The following is a 19,662-nucleotide window of genomic DNA, read 5'->3' as shown; positions in this document are numbered from 1 at the left end:
CACCCGATCACACGTTGTCGCATCTTGCCCAACATTGTAAATCCTGTTCCCAGTTCATTGGTGGTGCCACAGCTTTGGTAGAAGGTAGCCGCTCGATGCCCGCTTTTCCACATTTTCTGTCCAGTCCAACAAAGTTCCTGCAACGCCACGATGTCTAAGTTGCGGGGATGTAGTTCATCGTAGATTATCCTGTCACATCCTGCGAAACCTAGTGACTTGCAATTCCATGTTCCAAGTTTCCAATCGTAGTCCTTATTGGGTCGCGTGGGTCTTTGCCGATTGTATCGAGTCGTATTTTCTCCTATGTTATTCACAATGGGGATTTTTACGGATGGCTTATGCCGTCCCCACTGAGACAAAGCCTGCTTCTCAGCTTATTAACTGAGAGCTTCCTCTGCAAATGACCATTTTGCATGTGTGTATCGTGTGACAGGCACGAAGATACTTTATTGATGCTGAATCTACTGATATTTTACCCATGAATTTTTCCTTCTTTTAAATATAGGCTGTTCTTTCTAGTATCATTGCTGAAATAGTTTTTGGCACTGAAACTGCTGATAATCAATTCATAAATTTTTCCTTCTTTAAAACATAGGCTATTCTTTCTAGTTCCATTGTTAAACTAGTTTTTGTCAACAATTGTTGGAAAAGGTAAAAACAACGGCTAACTTTCAATTCGTCCTGATGACCATTCGGCCTAATGACCTTTGGCCTAATGGCCTTCGGCCTAATGACCTTCGGCCTAATGACCCAGCATCAATTTTCACGCAGATTTCTGTACCACCGGATCAGCACATTTTTTGTGTTACACAGTCGTACACAAATATGCGTGAAAAATCCTTTGTCTTTTTGCTCGCTGCGTGAAAGTTACTCGTGCGCTGTGTTGTTTCATTTAAGGGTGTACGACCAATGTTCCCACCAAGGTTGGTTACCCTTTCTTCCCTAAGGTTGCTTGCTATCTGTCCTGTGCCTAGGTAGGGATGATGTTTCTGGGAAGGGGCCAATGACCTCAATGAGGTTAGCATTACACGTTACTCAGCCGTTACCGTTCCCGGTATTAACAAACACTAGCTGAGCAAAGTTTTACCCCGTAAATCTGTTGTTTTCCGCCATAATTATAAATATTTTTTATATAATAAATAAAAGATTATTTTACTTCCTGTGTCCATACTCTCACTAATTACCGATTTTTTTTTATTATATTTAATCATGTCACTTAATTCAACTTTTTTATTCTATTTTTAGGGTGCATCAGCGCTGCGTGCGTATTCATGCTGTGGACACGCCACCTAGTCATAGTTTACATGTACATAGTATCGGTGGGACTCATATTTCTGTCCTACTGGAGTAATGTTTCGGCCCTGTCGGTAATATCGGATGGACCGAGTCTGCTGGAGGATATTTTGTCCCTCAACATGGAACGACTGTTAGATCCCGGAGGTGTCGCCCTCTCTATACTACCCCATCTGCTGGCACAATGGCTGATGGGGGTGATTTTTGCATACATCCATCTTGGACCAAAGTAAGTACCATATCACATATTGTTGGCCGAAATTTGCCGATGATTAAACTTATTTTAACCTTTCTTTGCAGATATAAACTCATCCAGAAAGCGCTACCATTTAGCTTCCTAATGCCACTGTTCCTGGCGATGCTGCCGCTGCCAACGGTAGTGCTCAAACATTCCCCCGCGTTTGCCGCCATCCTGCCGTTGGTATTGTCCAAAATTGCTCTTTGGAGCTCATCGTTCGACGTTGTCAAGACAATCCTAAATGGCTACCAGCACGCTCGTAACTTTGCCAGTAATTTTGGCATCTCAGCGCTCATTGAAAACGAGTGGCAACGACTGAATGTGCCATGCGTTTTGAGAGCATTCTGGACCATCCGGTTGTCCGAACAGTTGATCAGCCTGCTCGCAAACTCGGACGTGCCACTAAGGTTCGCTGCAACTGTCCAAAGCTTACTCGTCAGTGGCTGTGAAACGTTGACGGCTGTGTTGGGAATGACCAGTATCATTTCCCTAATCTGTCACTACATCGGCAAAGCTTTTCAACTGTTCCTTCTGTCGGAGGACTATGACGAGGACAAATCGATAGGAACCGTGTCGGCGATACTTTTCTACATTTTAGCTCTGCAGACGGGTCTTACATCGCTGTCGCCGGACAAAAGATTCATACGTTTGTGTAGAAATCTATGCCTTCTGATTACGGCATTATTGCATTTCCTGCATAACATCGTTGCGCCCATACTTATGTCCCTCAGCGCGGCAAGGAACCCATCAAGGTGAGTGTTAAATACTTGGAACAATTTTTTATTATTATCTTTATTAACGAGATTTTCAGCCCATGGCTGGTTCATCTCGGTACTTGGAACAAAAAAAAAAAAAAAAAAAAAAAAAAAAACTATTCATTTTCCTTTTCAATAACAAAACAAAATGTTAGAAACGGGTAAAGTTGCTTACATTTTTTAGGGATCCCAGAATATAGAAAAAGTCTAAATATCAAAAACTTAGGTAGGTAGTGTTTAGTATTTTGTATGGTATGTGGGGGCAAGATGGGTCAGGGGGCAAGATGGGTCAATACCGTTTTCAATCGCACAATATATGTTTTGAATCTTTCAATAATTTTCCCAGATGAACGACGGGGATACACAAAAAGTGGTATATTGTTTTGAAAATTCTATACGTTCCTCGCACAGAAAAAAATAAAATATTTTTACGTTATACTCCTTATGCTATACATTCCATATAACTACGTGTATTGTGTAGACGGGACAAGATGGGTCACCCTAATTTTTCGGTATGTTTGCATAGTTTTTGAAAATGTTTTATTTTTCATGGAAAGGCTATTCTGTGACCTACATTATCGAAGCGATGAGAGCACTGAAAATTTGAGAACATATTTTTTAAATTTTCCTTCAAAAATATAGGTTTTCAAAGTCCGTTTATGGCTACCCGAACAAAAATTTTCTAGTTCTGAGAATAATCTAGGGTAATTGTTCCCATCGTTGCGGTAGTACCTATTGTTGCGGTAGTGGCAATTGAGCACTTTTTCGACTGAAATGTTACCAAAAGGTATTTTTAATAGATGTATGGTGCTTAAATTATGAGATTGCACCATTTGTTTGCTTAAGATTTGCCCAAAAACCTATTTTAAAAAAATATTTTCATAAATGTGTTTGCTGCTGTGTTCCTATTGTTGCGGTAGTGTTCCTAATGTTGCGGTATCCCATATGATTTCAATGGGATACCGCAACAATAGGAACATAATACCGCAACATTAGGAACACATACCGCAACATTAGGAACACAATGATCTTTCAGATAAAAACGAATAAAATGCTCATAACAACATCAAAGTGGCAATATTTCGTTATTTTCCCGTAGATTAAGGATGGATTTTATTATTTTCAATTCAATCCATGTAAAAAGTTTGCTTGAGGCGATACAATTGTGGTTTAAACATGAACCCAGCGCTTAACTCCTCCATGATCGGATCAATTACCCTACCGATATGTATCAACACTTTCTTCATGTAATCTGTACGTCTATGAAGCTTAGATGTATAGAGAAAAACTAGAAGATATAGTATTTTTTGTTGGAGGAAAATCGAGTTTTTTAATAGCTGACCCATCTTGCCCCCGTTAAAATGAGGTGGGGCAAGATGGGTCATGTTTTGAAAATTGTTTGTCAAGAAGCAGGTTTCAAACTTTATTACCTTTTTATACTCTTATATCATAGCTGACTAGTGTATCTGAGAGTCGTGGTAGAATACAGAGAAATGCGATTTATATTTAGAAAGTTATAGTGATCCATTTCTTAGGTGACCCATCCTGCCCCCACTTACCATACATCTCAGTTGCAGCAAAATGATAAGTGATGTATCTTTAATGAGCAGTTGAGTTTGATGTATTTTTCAAAAACAAAAAAGCAGTTCCCCTAACGACTCCCACCCAAATAATACAAATAAAATATTATTTTACCTTTCTTCTTGCAAACAGAAAACGACATGCTCGTGCGTTGATGGTTTGTGCATTTCTACTGTTGACCCCCGTCGGTCTGCTCAGCGTTCTGTGGACTCGACATTCGCCATCGACTTGGCTTCTAGCGGTAACAGCTTTCTCAGTGGAAGTTATTGTTAAGGTATGTTGGTGTGTTTTAATCAGTAATCTGTTTATTGGAAAGTTTCTTTTATTTTAGGTTTTAGTTAGCTTGGCTACCTATACATTGTTCCTGTTGGATGCTAGGCGGCAGACTTTTTGGGAAAAACTCGATGACTACGTGTACTACATTCGTGCTTTTGGTAACTCAGTGGAATTCTGCTTCGGGATATTCCTTTTCTTCAATGGCGCGTGGATTCTAATTTTCGAATCAGGTATATTACTGTGCTTAGATATGTAGAATGTGTTGTGATCTCTGACAGCTTTTCCCACGCACCCTCGTCACTAACCTCTTTCCATTCTTGTACTTATATCCTTTCCTGAAAAATGCGTTACGTTACGTAGTTCTATGTGTTTTATGTTTTGGCTTAATTGTTTTCAAAAGGTTTATTTTTGCTCTTCCTACATCCCGTCATCCCCTTTACTCATTTATTATTTTTTCGAAAAACAATCTTACGACATTTGATTGAAAATTGTACAAAACAAACAAACAAAATCTTGAAAAAAAAAAACAACATGGCGACTTGACACTTAGCTACCATTCCTGTAGGCGGGGCCATCCGAGCACTGATGATGTGCATCCACGCGTACTTCAACATCTGGTGTGAGGCACGTGCCGGCTGGGGAGTTTTCATGAAGCGACGCACGGCGGTGCACAAAATAAGCTCGCTGCCGGAAGCGACACCGCTACAGTTGCGCTCCTTCGACGACGTCTGTGCAATATGTTATCAAGTAAGTAAATGATAATCCCTTCGCAAACCTATTCTGTTCCTAAGTATGTATAACTCTGACGCACAGAAAAACAGGCGTCACATTCTGCCCGCTTCCCATCGATCACCCTTTTAATTGTTAAATTTTCGGTAGATCGTATGTACTCCTAAGTTCAAAATTTCTCCTTCATAGTATACAGAGAATGCTATATGGGTAGACTTTCGATAATTGCAAATATTTTAGCCGCAAGTCCGTTAAATACCACCTCACCGTAGTCAGGGCCGGATTTACAAATGTGGGAGCCACAGTTTTGTTGAGGCCCTTCATATAAAGGATATATTTTTGCCGATATAACATGGATATTTCTAAAAAATATTAGTCACTCTAACAAATATAATAATGAAGGTATTAATGTCGTTGGGGAAGCATTTTTTTAGAGACTTTACTGCAGCATTGGCCTCTGGGGGATGCTATAGAATCTAGAACAATAAGCAGAACTAGGAAAAATGTTCATATCCACAGAATTTATCCATAACCATAACAGATTTGAAATTCAAGCATGGAAACAATGATAAAAGAAAATTATATAAAAGAAAAATTTATTCACGGCATTAGATCCCAGATTTAGTAGAAAATCATGTCACAGTTTTAGTCTAGTCTAGTCTAGTCTACACATACACAGCCATTCATTGGAAGAATCCTGGAAAATGATAGAATCGACTACTTCCATCATTTTTCTTGTCATTATAAATAATTGCAGTACATCATAGATGCATTACAAGCATTAAAGCGGCCAGGCCTACTGTGCAGCGTTTTTAATTCAGCAATTAGACAATGAATGGGGACATCTCGTACCAACCGCTCAGTTTATGGAAAGGCAAAATACGGTGAAAATCGGTGGGGTGACGATGCTAAGAAGGTTAATGCCACCCCTTGGTCCTTGGTCCTTCCTGGGGTGGAATTTCATGTCACAGTTCATAGAGAAACTGCAAGAAGAATTTATAGCTGAAATTTTCAAGAAAAATCAAACTCAAGAATTAAAAAAAAAGTCCTTTAATTCTTCCAAGAATGCTATTGGCGATTAAAAGTAGAGGTTATGTTGTGAGAATTTAGAAGTTTGAAAGGGAAATACCAGGGCCCTGTAGCATAATCGGGCTAATAATATTAGCTACAAGTGACAAGTTACAAGTACTAATATTACAAGTGAGCGATTCCAAGCAACAGCATCAAAATTAAGGAAAATTTTTAATTCATGATTTTCTATTGAACTGAAACTTTGCACAGTTTTTCAGTTCCATCTAAATCGCCATTTTTCGATATCAAATTTTTATTTAGAGCCACGACTAACTTTTCAAAAGGGTGTATGTGAAAATGGTTCAAAAATATTCAAAAATATGCACAGCAAAAACGGATTGTTCGATTGTTATGAATTTTTCAGCAAAGTTAGATAGCTAAATGGTGATTTCTAAGAAAATATACACTGTGAAAAAAAATCTATTTTATCATTGAAAAACATCATTTTTGTCACAAAAACTCAAATATCTCAAAACCCTATCTTTTTACCAACTTGAATTTTTTAGGGAAAACGGTCCATTGTATTAGCAATCTACCATAAAAATTTGGTGATGGTAAACTAATAAACAAAAAAGTTATAACATTTCAAAAATTTCACAATTTTTACATTTAGTAAAAAAAAATTTTCTGTGTAAATTATTTCGGCCGGGAATCGCGATTTGATGCTGATTTTATTGTTCAGCAAAGTTAGATAACTAAATGGCGATTCCTAAGAAAATATACACTGTGAAAAAAATCTTTTTTAACATTAAAAAATATCATTTTTGTCACAAAAACTCAAATATCTCAAAACCCTATCTTTTTACCAACGTAATTTTTTAGAGAAAACGGTCCATTGTATTAGCAATCTACCATGAAAATAAACAAAAAAGTTATGACAATTCAAACATTTCACAATTTTCACATTTAGTAATAATTTTTTTTAGTGTAAATTATTTCGGCCGGAAATTGAAGTTTGATGCTGATTTTATTGTTAATGGCCTTGCGTGAGTAAAACAAGTTGTTTTTATTATATATTATATATACATATAATATAATATACTATGTACCGTAATGTTCCGATTTTATCACGCCCTCCGCGCATTAGTCGTTTATTCATTAATTTGCTGTTACATTTGAGGACAAGTGTTTTCCCTCTTCTTCAAGATGAATGTTGAAAGCGTGTTTTGCAACGTTAAAAATATTGAAATGGGTATAGATGTTGAAGAATATTACAGGGCATTTTTGAAAAGGGGCGTAATTAAATTGTTTAAACAGATGTCGCTGATGGCAATTTCTCAGTTGTTGTCGTTTTCGAACTTCCTGCGCCCTGCTTTACCGATGATATACAGATGGCTCGTTTTAACTATTTTCGCATACACCCTTTTGAAAAGTTAGTCGTGAGTGAATATGAAGGTTTAATATCAAAAAATGGCGATTTATATGAAATTGAAAAACTGTGCAAAGTTTCAGATATTTTTGAAATGGTCGTTCAGGATCGACTGACATGACTCCGTGGAATTCCTCAAGTGCTAATAATTTGTGTTGCATAAAGGCTCAATTTTCCACTAATATTATTAGCACTTGTAATATTAGTGACCATGAAAATACAAGTTGTTTTGGTTCATTTACCTGTCAAAATTCATTCGACAGTTCACTATTAATTTGAAATGGCAGTTGATGTTTGTTTATATTCTGCATTTTCCGCGTAACATCCGGAAATAGCTTCATTTATTCCGAAGTTTTGCATTCTTTATACGATAGATGAAGAAAAGCGTATGCTGTTTGGATAATTTTCGGCCGCTCTGACGAAATATATTTTTACAAAGTATGGCACTGCAAATACCTAGATTTTTAGTAAAATGTCCCAAAGATTTAATAGTAATGGTTGAAAAACAATGCATAAAGATTTAGCAACATGTATTATGCTTCTTGTTAAAATTCCAAGTGATCTGGGATGCTTTTACCTACTTTTATATGTCGCAACTCGATTCGAGTTAGTGTATGTATATTGTAGTAGCTCTTGATTAGCTTAATGATGCGCAATACAAGCAATTGATTCAAATTTATTTCGCATCTGCAACTTTACCTGTGCTTATGCATGACCATAACATATAACTTTACCAAGAACCTCCAATCAAAGATGGGTATTGTAGAAACTTTGGAGAACTTGAGAGACTCAGCAGAAATTATATTTTGGATACAAAGTGTATATCAACGCAATTTTCTCTTCAATAAGTTTCGAATACATACTGCCAAATTTAATCGTCGAAAACTGGAATTAAGGTTGACATGTTAGATAAATAATATCTTTTGAGTTCATCAAAATGGTAAATCGAAGTATTCAAAACTAAATATGACTTCTGCAATACTTTAAATCTAACTTGTAGATTATTTTACAAGACCTTTGAGACTTGTAATCAAAAGTACAAGTCATAGCTAATATTTTATACTTGTAGTTTGTTTATGCAACATACACTTGTAAATTCTACTAATAATATTAGTCCATCCGACTTGTAGTATTGGACTTGTAACTTGTACTTGTAGTATTTTTATGCAACAGAAAATTATAAGTTACAAGCTACAAGACTAATATTATTAGTAAAATTTTCATTATGCTACAGGCCCCAGTTCTCTATCAGTTTTTATGGTAAATTTATCGAAAAAACGATTTTTTCTCGTTCCCACAAAAATAATTATGAGGAACGATTCAATCATCAAAATACGAAATGGGGTTTTACAAAACCTAACCTCTCTTTAGGAGGCAAATAGAAAATTCTTCAAGTGGAGCGAAAAGTTCGTGACTGTCACGCCGAAGACCTGGGATCGAATCCCACGCCCGACAAACTCACAAAATGTGAGTTCTTCCTTCGGAAGGGAAGTAAAGCGTGGGTCCCGAGATGAACTAGCCTAGGGCTGAAAATCTTGATAATACAGATAGAAAAAAAAAATCTTCAAAATGTTCGCAAAAACTATAGGCAGAAAAAAAAACAAAATCAACGGGAATTTTTTTTATTCTGCAACTTGTATAGTTCCTATAGAGTGCAGTCGACGATTTTTTCAGAATTTCTGTTTTTTTTCTAAAGCCATTGCACAAATTGCGACGAAATTTAAAAATTTATGAAAAGCTAAACATCCTGATAAAAAATAACATAAAAAAACCGATAAATTTTATTGTTACAACTTTTAATTTGCACAGCACACTCACTATCACCACATTTGTTTCATACCATTCGGTGAATGGTAAATGGCACTTTTACAATAAAAAAATGGTGGTTGTTATGTATCTTAATCATAAAAATTTGAGAAAATTTTCATACATTTCTACGAGAAAAACAATACAATATATTGTGTTTTTATGAGACCTTTTAAGGAAATTTTCCAAAATAAAAAAAATATCTCCATGTTTTTTTCATTGTTCTCAAAATTATTTTTCTATCGCTTTCCAACTAAAAATAAATAAAAAATTTACTACCATTGATAACAACACAAATACAATTAATTGAGTGATGTCAATTAAATCGTTGTTACAATAAAAATACTATAATATTTGTTGTTATTTAACCCTAAAAGGGATACCTGGGGTCCATTGGACCCCAAGCGCCTATTAGAGCTCGTCTTTGATGGAACACACTCAGCGAGGTGATGAAACTGAGGCCATGAAGGCATCCCTTTTAGGGTTAAAAGCAGTTTTCGCTTTAGAAAAACCTTCTTCTTCTTCTTCATTATGGCTCTACGTCCGCACTGGAAGGCTTTAGAAAAAACCATAGAACTTATATTTCCAGATAACATTTTTAACCAACATTTATGTAATTTTCTTCTGCGTTAAGAATTTTTTGTTGGCTGGTAGATCCGAGGACCTCCAAGTGCTTGCAGGTCCTCTTCGAGTATGGTCCATGTCTCGTGTCCGTAGAGGACCACTGGTCTTATTAGCGTTTTGTACATGGACGGGTGAATCTTTTTCGATCGTAGTTTCTTCTGGAGCCCGTAGTAGGCCCGACTTCCGCTTATTTGTATTTGTATTTGTATTTGTATTTGTATTTGAACCTAACTTCCATCGGACTCCATTGAGTCTACATGAAACGCCAACTATCTAAAGCTACATTTAACATTATCAAATAGGGCCATCACGAATTAGTCTGTTCTTAAAAGTAGTGGTCGAAAGATTAAAATCAAACAAATGGTAACTTTCGTTGAACAACATGCACATGGCCCTTATCGGCTCATTCTGTCCGTAATCCGTACGGTGATAGTCAAGCCGCAGAAAGTTAGTATTTCTTAAAGTTCTTGCAGGAACATTGAAATTCAAACGAGAAAGGATGTTCGGTGCATCGATTTCGCCTTTCAACAGTTTGGCCATAAACATTGTCTTCATTAGGTTCCTCCTTTTCTCTAGAGATGCCATACCTATTAACTGACAGCGGTCAGAGTATGGCGGGAGTTCAGCAGGATTGTTCCATGGCAAGGTTCTCAGAGCAAATCTGATGAATTTTCGCTGAACGCTTTCAATCCTATTAAAGGGTGATACGTTCAAAATTAGGTCACACAATTTTTTTCATAACTTTAGACTGCGTACACCAAAACAGCTGATTTTTGGACCAGTAATGCTACATTATATGTAGCTTATACCATAAAATTTTCATCAAAATCGATTGAGTATTGGTTGATATATAGATAAAACCATCGACCTACCTTTTCAAAATTTTGTACAAAGGCGCTCCATAGTAAATTTTCGGAAATTTAAGGTCGGTAAAGCACAATTTTGATTATAAAACTACCAATACTGCTCCGATTTTTATCAAAATTTTACAGTATAGTACTATTATGAAAATATGTTCTTAGTAAAATTTTGAGCCATTTTGTATGAATACTTTCAAAGTTGTAGCAGTTTGAATATGAAAAAAGCTGACTGGGTGCCACTTAAGCAAATATAACTTTGTAACAGCTGGATCAAATTAAATGAAATTTTTACACAACATTTTGATATGCATACCTCACATACAGAAAAATTTTCATTGAAATCGGTTAAGTATCTCTGGCTCTATAAATAAAACAGTGAAAATGTGTGAATCCTCTTTGCACAAAATTTTAAAATTGCAGATCTCAGGGTTCAACAATATCTCCGCAAATACTAGACCGATTTTGATGAAAATTGTATGGTACAAGCTACATATAATGTACCATTACTGATCCAAAAATCAGTTGTTTTGGTGCACGCAATCTAAAGTTATGAAAAAAATTGTGTGACCAAAATTTGACTTGACTTGACAAAATTTGACAAAATTTTACCACCTAAACAAATATAACTTTGTAACGGCTGGATAAAATTGAATTAAATTTTTACACAACATTTTGATATGTGTACTTAACATACAGAAAAATTTTCATTGAAATTGGTTCAGTATTTCTGGCTCTATAAATAAAAGAGTAAAAATGTGTTCTTATTTTTTAATCCTCTTTGTACAAAATTTTAAAATTGCAGTTTTCAGGATTCACAATATCTCCGCAAATACTAAACCGATTTTGATGAAAATTTTATGGTATAAGCTACATATAATGTACCATTACTGGTCCAAAAATCAGCTGTTTTGGTGTACGCAGTCTCAAGTTATGAAACAAATTGTATGACCAAATTTTGACCGTCTCACCCTTTAATCCAAACAACCGCAGTAGGGGCCCAAACAACAGCAGCAGATTCTAGAATTGACCTCACTAACGAGTAATACAGAGACCTAAGACAATATGGATCTCTAAATTCCTTGCTGAATTTGAAGATCATACCCAGATTCCGGTTAGCTTTAGACAGGATGTTCGTGTAGTGCTCGGTGAAATGTAGTTTTGCATCCAGCAGTACGCCTAAGTCCTTTACAGTATTCACCCTCTGTAGCGTTTCGCCTTTCATCGTGTAGTTCCATGTTAACGGTTGTACTTTTCTGCTAAATGAGATAACCATACATTTCCGTACGCTGATGGTCAAAGAGTTGCGTTTGCACCAATCCACAATATGACGCGCCTCCGAATTTCACGACTCACGTTGTTGTCAGCCGTCAGTAAGGATCCGAGGTAGATGAATTCCTCCACCACCTCGAAAGTATCCCCGTCTATCGTAACATTACTATCCAGACGGATCCGGCCGTGTTCGGTTCCGCCTACCAGCATGTACTTTGTTTTTGAGGCATCACCACCTTTGCTGCTTCGCGTTTCAGGCGGGTGTACAGCTCTGCCACCGTTCCAAATGTTCTAGCAATAATGTCCATGTCGTCCGCAAAGCACACAAATTGACCGGATTTTGTGAAAATTGTTGCCCGGCTCTTCCGCTTCACACCTTCCAGAGCGATGTTGAAGAGCTTTTCACACCGTCCATCGTTGCCTTAAACAGTCTAGTCAGCTTCCCAAGAAAGCCGTTTTCCTCCATGATTCTCCATAGCTCTGTGCGGTCGATACTGTCATATGCCGCCTTAAAGTCGATGAACAGGTGATGCGTTGGAACCTGGTATTCACGGCATTTCTGAAGGATTTGCTGTACGGTAAAGATCTGATCCGTTGTCGACGGGCCATCGATGAAGGTTGATAACTTCCCACGAACTCATTAGTTTTAGGTGACAGACGACGGAAGATGATTTTGGAAAACAGTGTTCAGGCATACAATGTTCGGGTAAAAGTGACGTCTTTCGGCGATGAACATTCAATAAAAAAAAAATATCATAATAATTTAAATCACGTATAAATTAATTTGTAAGCAAAATTGAGCATTTTATTATAACATACATATTTCTTTTTTTTTTTACAGGAAATGACATCAGCCAAAATTACACGTTGCAAGCATTATTTCCACGGTGTGTGTCTGAGGAAGTGGCTGTACGTTCAGGATCGCTGTCCACTGTGTCACGAAATTATAATGAATCAAGACGGCAAGAACGGCGATTGCAACGGCGAACAGCCCAATGAAGATGAAAATGAACAGGTAAATGTGTAAACTATATGCTGGGCTTATTCTGGTTTCTATCTGAAGCCGAAATATGCCTGATACATAGGGTAGCGAACCACTTGGGCAGTGGCCGGTATTTTGGGCACTCTTCGCTTTAACTCAGTCAATTTCAAACCAATTGACTTGAAATTTTGTACACGGCTAGATACTATACGTATCACATCGCGTTCCAAAAATTGTGTCAATTGGTTCAGGATTGGTTGAATTATAGCAGAAAAGTGCCCAAAATAGGACCCCTGCCGAGATGGTTCCACTTCCCTACATACAGTGTGTCAAACAATTGTCCGTACAGTAATTTTATGGTCAAAATAATTTTTCATTCAAATGTTTATAATTTTTTTATGCGTTAATCAAAAACGCTGAAAATTTGACCAATCATGAATCATATATTAAAGCTCCATTGGTAAAATTTTGAGCGAGATCGAATAAGTTTTCTGACAGTTATAGAACTTTTAGTAAAACTTATTAGATTTTTGAACACATTCTTAAAACATTATATCTCAATATGTACTCGATGAAATATTTAATTTTTTTGTGTTACATCTTATACCTAAGGCTTTCATATGCAGCTATGTTCGGGGTTTTATATTCACTACAAAAAATATGAAAAATGTGCTCATGTATTCGACGATGTTTAAAAATTTACCATATTGTGCACATATAATCTGCCAAACGTTTTCCACCAATAAAAGTGCATTAACTGAATGAAAAATCCATAGGACCTACTCTTCATATGTAGTTTAATAGGTCCTGTATAAAAATATTACATTAAGAGAGTATAAAAAAGTTGAAAACACTTGGCAGTTTTATTGATCAAAATATGATAAATTTCCAAATGACACTCTGAACATATACAGATTTTTCATATTTTTTGTAATGATTATAAAACCTTAAACGAAGCTGCATATGAAAGCCTTAGGTTTAAGCTGTAACACAAAAAAAAAATTGAAAAAGTTTCATCGAGTACATATTGAGATATAATTAGGGACAATGGAAATTCGCGATTTCGCGGTAGCCACGAAATCCGCGAAATTGGGCAATGGTCGCGAAATTTGAGAAATCCCGCGAAATGACGCGAAATCTAAGAAAACTTAGAAAATAACATCAAAATTCCACCAATTTTCAATTTTCAAACATGAATTAGCTGATAACTTTTAACACTATGCAGTAATTTACGATTCTAAATCTGGCAAAATAAAAGTTTAATGCATTTTACATCTATTTCTTTTCTGATTTTTCATAAAATTTGTTAAGTTTTCTGTAAATTTATGATTACGCTACACAAAATCTAAGTGAATTATTAATTACACATGCAAAATTCATGTCTTCTTCAACGATACGGTCAAAAACATGGTGCCGCGAAATTCTCAATGTTGGCCCGCGAAATTTGAGAATTTTTGCCGCGAATTTCCATTGTCCCTAGATATAATGTTTTAAAAATGTGCTCAAAAATCTTATAAGTTTTACTAAAAGTTCTAACTTTCACAAAACTTATTCGATCTCGCTCAAAATTTTACCAATGGAGCTTTAGTAGGGTGGGGCGGGGCAAGATGGGTCAGTGCCATTTTCGGGCGCATTACTCATGTTTTGATTATGTTAATAATTGTGTTAGATGACCAGCATGAATATACAGAAGTTTGGGACAATGATTGAAAAATTATTCACCTTCATTGGAAATAAAACATAAAATGGTTTTTAGCCATTTTTCTTATGCGGTACATTCCATATAATCTCCATAGAAACGGCCGCGGGGCAAGATGGGTCACCTTCAATATTGAACGTATTTTTGGAGCATTCAAAAGTTATTTATGTTTTATTACAAGACTATCTCAATTATAACATAAAATTATGATTAAAATTATGATATTTTTTTAGTAAAAACATTGATTTTTAAGTCGCCTTAGAACCACTCAAATCGTAAAGTTTTTTATATTCCAAATAAATTCATAAAATGTTTACTAGTAGCTCTTGTTTACTCAGTATGGATATGGAGCATTTATGAATGCGGAACAAATCTTATATTTTGACGTTTTTCGTTGAGAAAATGTGAATTACTTAAAAGGTGACCTATCTTGCCCCGCACTTTTTTCACGGCGCAAAATCGATCACTTTTTAAAACTGCTTGTTTAACATCATATTTTGCATTTAATGAACTTTTTATCAACTTTTTTCACGGCGCAAAATCGATCACTTTTTAAAACTGCTTGTTTAACATCATATTTTGCATTTAATGAACTTTTTATCAACTTTTAGCATAGCTAACTAGTGTATTAAATAGTAGCGGACGAATACAAACCAATACGATTTATATTTAGAAAGTTATGATGATTCGTCCTTAGGTGACCCATCTTGCCCCGCTCCACCCTATATGAGTTACAGTCCCGATTCGTTCGTTGGCGGCTCGTTAGATGGGCTGTCTCGATGGTTGGATGTTCGCTGGTTGGGGCAAAACCCAACTAAAAAGCACTGTCAATGTCAAAATCGATGTCAAAACGAGTTTGACGTCTGACCGTCGTCGCATCGCAGCTCCTGTATACAGACCGTTTGCGCAAGTATGTGAGTGTTTCGTGACGTATTTCTCGTCACTTGCGTGTGTCTAAAGCATTTTGATCAGTTCTCAGTTGCCCCAACGAACGAACACGATTCGCTAATCGGGGCGCAGTCGTGACCCAACGAGCGAATCCTCACTGTATAATTGGTCAAAATTTCAGCATTTTTGATTGACGTATAAAAAAGTTATAAACATTTGAATGAAAAAATATTTTGACCAAAAAATTGCTGTACGGACAATTGTTTGACACACTGTAGGAACATCCCTAGATCAAGAAATTCAACTTTTTTCGGGTAGTTTGGATTACAAATGTGATTATTGCATATTTTTTAAGTTCTATTAATAATCGTTGTTCGGATAAAACAAATTAGTATATCTTTTGACTCATTCAAAAACAATTATTTTACGATAAGTTAGAGTCTAGTTATGATTTTTTGAAGTTAGAATATATTCCAAAAATACAAAACTGATGTAATTGCAACAGTATTGCCAATCAACACATGGGGAAGGAAATCAGAGAGCATTTTTGTTAAATTGGACAGGTCTAATATTCAGTCCAAGCTAAGCTAATCCAGTCTAGCAAAAACAAACATTTTCAATAAGAAAGTACAGCACATTGAACCTACTAAATTTTAACTTTTCCAGAACGTCAATCATATGGCCAATTCCAACTCAGCACCTGCTTCGCTGGGATCTGCAAACAGCACACAGAACGCACAAACCGATACCTCGTCGAGTGCCACTACGTCTACTAGTTCCGCTAGTAGTAATGCCATTTCTGTGAACAACAGTAGCAGTAGCAGCACAAGCAGCAACAGCAATCACAGTAGGAACCATGTGCTCTCGGTGAGTGGCTTCCGAATCCCAAACCCCTCGTCGGTGACGGCGTCTTCGTCATCGTCGTCGGCCGTGTCGTCGCCTGTTCCATCCTCGGCGAGTGGTGCGGCATCAACTGAAACTGCAGCAGTAACCGCTGCAGCGATATCAGAAATCATCCGGCAGCACCAGCTGCAGCAGCAACCACAGCAACAGCCGCGCTCTTCAGTAGATCGGGATTTTCTGGACGAACTGGAGTAAGCGGTAATCATCATTGGCTCAGTAAGGTAGAATAGGTGTGCCGTTTTCTTTCGTTTTCTTACAGTTTCGGTGAGAAGAAGAATTAAACGGATGAGTGTCCTATGTGTATATTTGTTTTGTGTTACCTTTGGAAGAGACATTGAAACTCAGTACTTTCATTGACTCTTTCTACAGTAGCAGTTATTTTAGCCAAATTGCGGGACCTATATTTTATAGTTAGCTAAACAGGGGAATAAAACCCGCCGTTAAATGGAGAAGAGAAACATTTAGATTGTTTTTTTTTGTATCAGTTCAGAAACCATACTAGGGTGAAAGACTCGAGGTGCATAAAAAAATCTTTTTTGCCCTATTACATAGCAACATGAATCAAATTCGATTGCAATATAGCTTACGAGAGGAAACCACAGGTTGCGTGAGGTAAGATATAATGACGCCGTGGGTGGTTGGGTTCGGGTAGTTAATTTTCTCGGCTTGGGAAAGGGTAAATTGAATAATCGTGTCTTGCGCAGCTAACCCAAAAGTAATTATTGCTTTCGGATTTGTCTCCCATAATAGACGAACGTGGCTATGTCTGTTCATTGAATGAAATCAGTAGTGTCGCCAAGATAAGTCAATACATAAACTGATTTACATTTCTGAATTGTATCGCTGGACGATATTAATATAGAGTGTGTTTATCAGTAAATTGTGTATCTTTTTAGCTTCTGCAATATATTTTTATTTCATTCCTAACCAAACCATGATGCACGTTTGTTAATTTTCAAAAATTCAAAAATATTGAGGGAACAGCATAACAAATTCTTTTTTCAACTTAAAAATATATTTCTTCTTGTAAAGTTGAAAATGAGTGCATTTTTTTATTATTATTTTGGTAAGTATTTATTTTTCCTTGTTTCCGTCTTTTTGATCTATACTTGTGCAGTTTTCTTGTTTTGAAACTTTTTTATTGCTTACTGTCCTAAACAAAAACGAGAAAGAGGAAGATTTAAGCAGGGGCAAATGGCCCCTCTATCCACCCTTCAACATCTTTTTTTTTTCAAATTAATAGAATATTTGGTAGCATCTACTTCATGAGCAAACCAAGCTGAAGTATTGACATGTCATAAAATATACTTTCCCAGTCTAAAAGTCGACAAAAATATACTTTTCTGATGAACACTATTTGGAGTTAGTTTATCTCACTATGTAACTTATTAAAATCTTCCTTAGCAAGAATTTGGGGTCAGTGAGAATCAGGCAAGCGCTCGCCTGTTACACAACAGTTCCATTTAAAATATGTAATTGGATGTTTTAAAAACCAAAACCAAAACAAAATTTGCTAAATGTGCAAAGCAGTTTATACTTATCATAATTTAAATTTCTCCTCTCCATTTCAACAAAACGCCATTGAAAGCTAAACGAAAACAGTTTATTTCTCAAGTAATATTTATATCAATCTTCTTTACATGTTATTATTTAATTGCTTCAAACACTGTTCCGCAATGTGACTAAACGAACTAAAATAAATTTGAATGGGCTAGTATAAATAGAAAAGAGGTACGCATTACAATGCAGCAAAACAGCTAACTCGTCAAAGAGAGAAAAGAATGAGAGTATCACTCAGTTTATCATTTTTATTCAATTGCAAGCCAAACGGCGAATGCGGACTTTACAGCACCGGACAAAAGTAGCATGAATGGGGTACCAATTTATGTTAGGTACATTTTTTTTCGGACATCAAAAGTGAAATCAGGCTTTGTAGTTTAATTACAATTCATATGCATTGAACTAAAAGTGCCTTAGTGCTTATACTTTTTTTTTTCGTTATTGTAACAAGAGTTAAAATGTATTATTTGTATGTTTTTTGAAAAAAAAAACTTTAAAACTGTTGATCAATTCTTAACAGTATTATGTTGCAAATATTACTTCTTCGTAATTTGGAAAAAGTGTATAATGATATTTGAGTCTGAAAATCAGTAGAATTTGTAAATTATGAAAATATGTTTTGTCGCATATGATTTAAAAACAACTGATATGTAAACCAATAATCATTATGCTATCTCTTTTATTTTAACAAAAGTTGAAAAGGAAACTAAAACTTTCTATTCAAAAATACATTTTAGTAATATGGACTGTAAGGGACCTTCCATAAATGACGTAGTATTTTTGACCCGCTTTGGACATTCCCTCTCCCCTCGTTTCATTTTTTTTCATATCTAATACATACATGGTTCGTAGCAAAATCAGAGACTCCCCTCGTCATAAAATGCTACTTCATTCATACACGCTCCCCATTTGAATATCAACCAAGAAACTGAAGTTCTTGATTTGTCATTTGAGTCACTAAATTTGTTCAAAAATAGTAAAGATTGATTTATCTTTGTCTGGTGCAGCGCTATCGTTCAACGCAAAGCTGTCCTCGTCATATGGCACAATTATGAGCTCCATCAGCAATGTATGATTGATATGTAGTAATTCAGAAAGGGCATCACAAAATTTATAAACGGTCTACCACAATCTTTTCTACTCTTTGAGAGCCGTAAAACATGTTAGATACAATCTGTGAAAAAGTCATTTATGTGTAAATATAAAACTATGAGTAAAAGGTAAACGCAAAAGCAGCAAAAACTGAGAATATAGACGTTAAGTTCTTACACCCTAGCGTTGCTCATTGCTCTGAAACAATCCGAACGTTCCACACACTGAATAACCTTTCAAGGCTAAGATGTGTTCATTGTCCGGGACTTTAACCCCAATGCATAATAAGCTCTCCCTCTCTGTGTCTCAATTTTGTGAAATTTTGCTTTCATTAATGTCGCAACTTCAAAGATACTCTTTCAAGCCAGCATGCAATTCACAAATAAAACGTAGGACTGCATTAGGCAAACCTAAAAAGGTATCTTGTCACGCGCCTTTCCATCACCCCGAAGCACCCCAAAGAAGGTGAAAAGTGGCGAAAAATCAGTGCACCATCAGTCTGTGAAAATAGATGAGAAAAAAAAAACAAAACACAATGAAACAATACCCATGCATTCCAGTGGGAGATTTTGCATTCGACGACTCGCTAGGGTGATTTCGTCTGCGCGCCCCGTCTTTTTTTGTAAATAACTCAACCAAAGAAAACAGCCAAAACTCATTCGTGGGT

At 36.1% G+C, this 19,662-nt stretch overlaps 1 protein-coding gene across 2 annotated transcripts in view; it reads left to right on the top strand.

The window, feature by feature from the left end:
- The window catches only part of LOC109432127 (protein TRC8 homolog), a 51,169-nt gene extending 31,996 nt beyond the window's left edge, over window positions 1-19,173 (top strand). The window contains exons 2-8 of one of the 2 annotated variants that reach the window (XM_062846125.1): window positions 1,246-1,522; window positions 1,594-2,283; window positions 4,000-4,141; window positions 4,199-4,373; window positions 4,694-4,890; window positions 12,713-12,886; window positions 16,107-19,173. In XM_062846125.1, coding sequence (XP_062702109.1) covers window positions 1,246-1,522; window positions 1,594-2,283; window positions 4,000-4,141; window positions 4,199-4,373; window positions 4,694-4,890; window positions 12,713-12,886; window positions 16,107-16,538 — 2,087 coding nt within the window. In that variant the 3' untranslated portion in view covers window positions 16,539-19,173. The remainder of the gene's footprint in view (window positions 1-1,245; window positions 1,523-1,593; window positions 2,284-3,999; window positions 4,142-4,198; window positions 4,374-4,693; window positions 4,891-12,712; window positions 12,887-16,106) is intronic. The other variant, XM_029867006.2, reaches the window with a different exon arrangement.
- Window positions 19,174-19,662: the final 489 nt, after the last annotated feature.

Source organism: Aedes albopictus, chromosome 1 (assembly GCF_035046485.1).
Source record: "Aedes albopictus strain Foshan chromosome 1, AalbF5, whole genome shotgun sequence".
In the NCBI taxonomy this organism is placed as follows: Eukaryota; Metazoa; Arthropoda; class Insecta; order Diptera; family Culicidae; genus Aedes; species Aedes albopictus.
The sequence above is the reverse complement of the archived record's forward strand: the minus strand, read 5'-3'. Positions and strand labels throughout refer to the sequence as shown.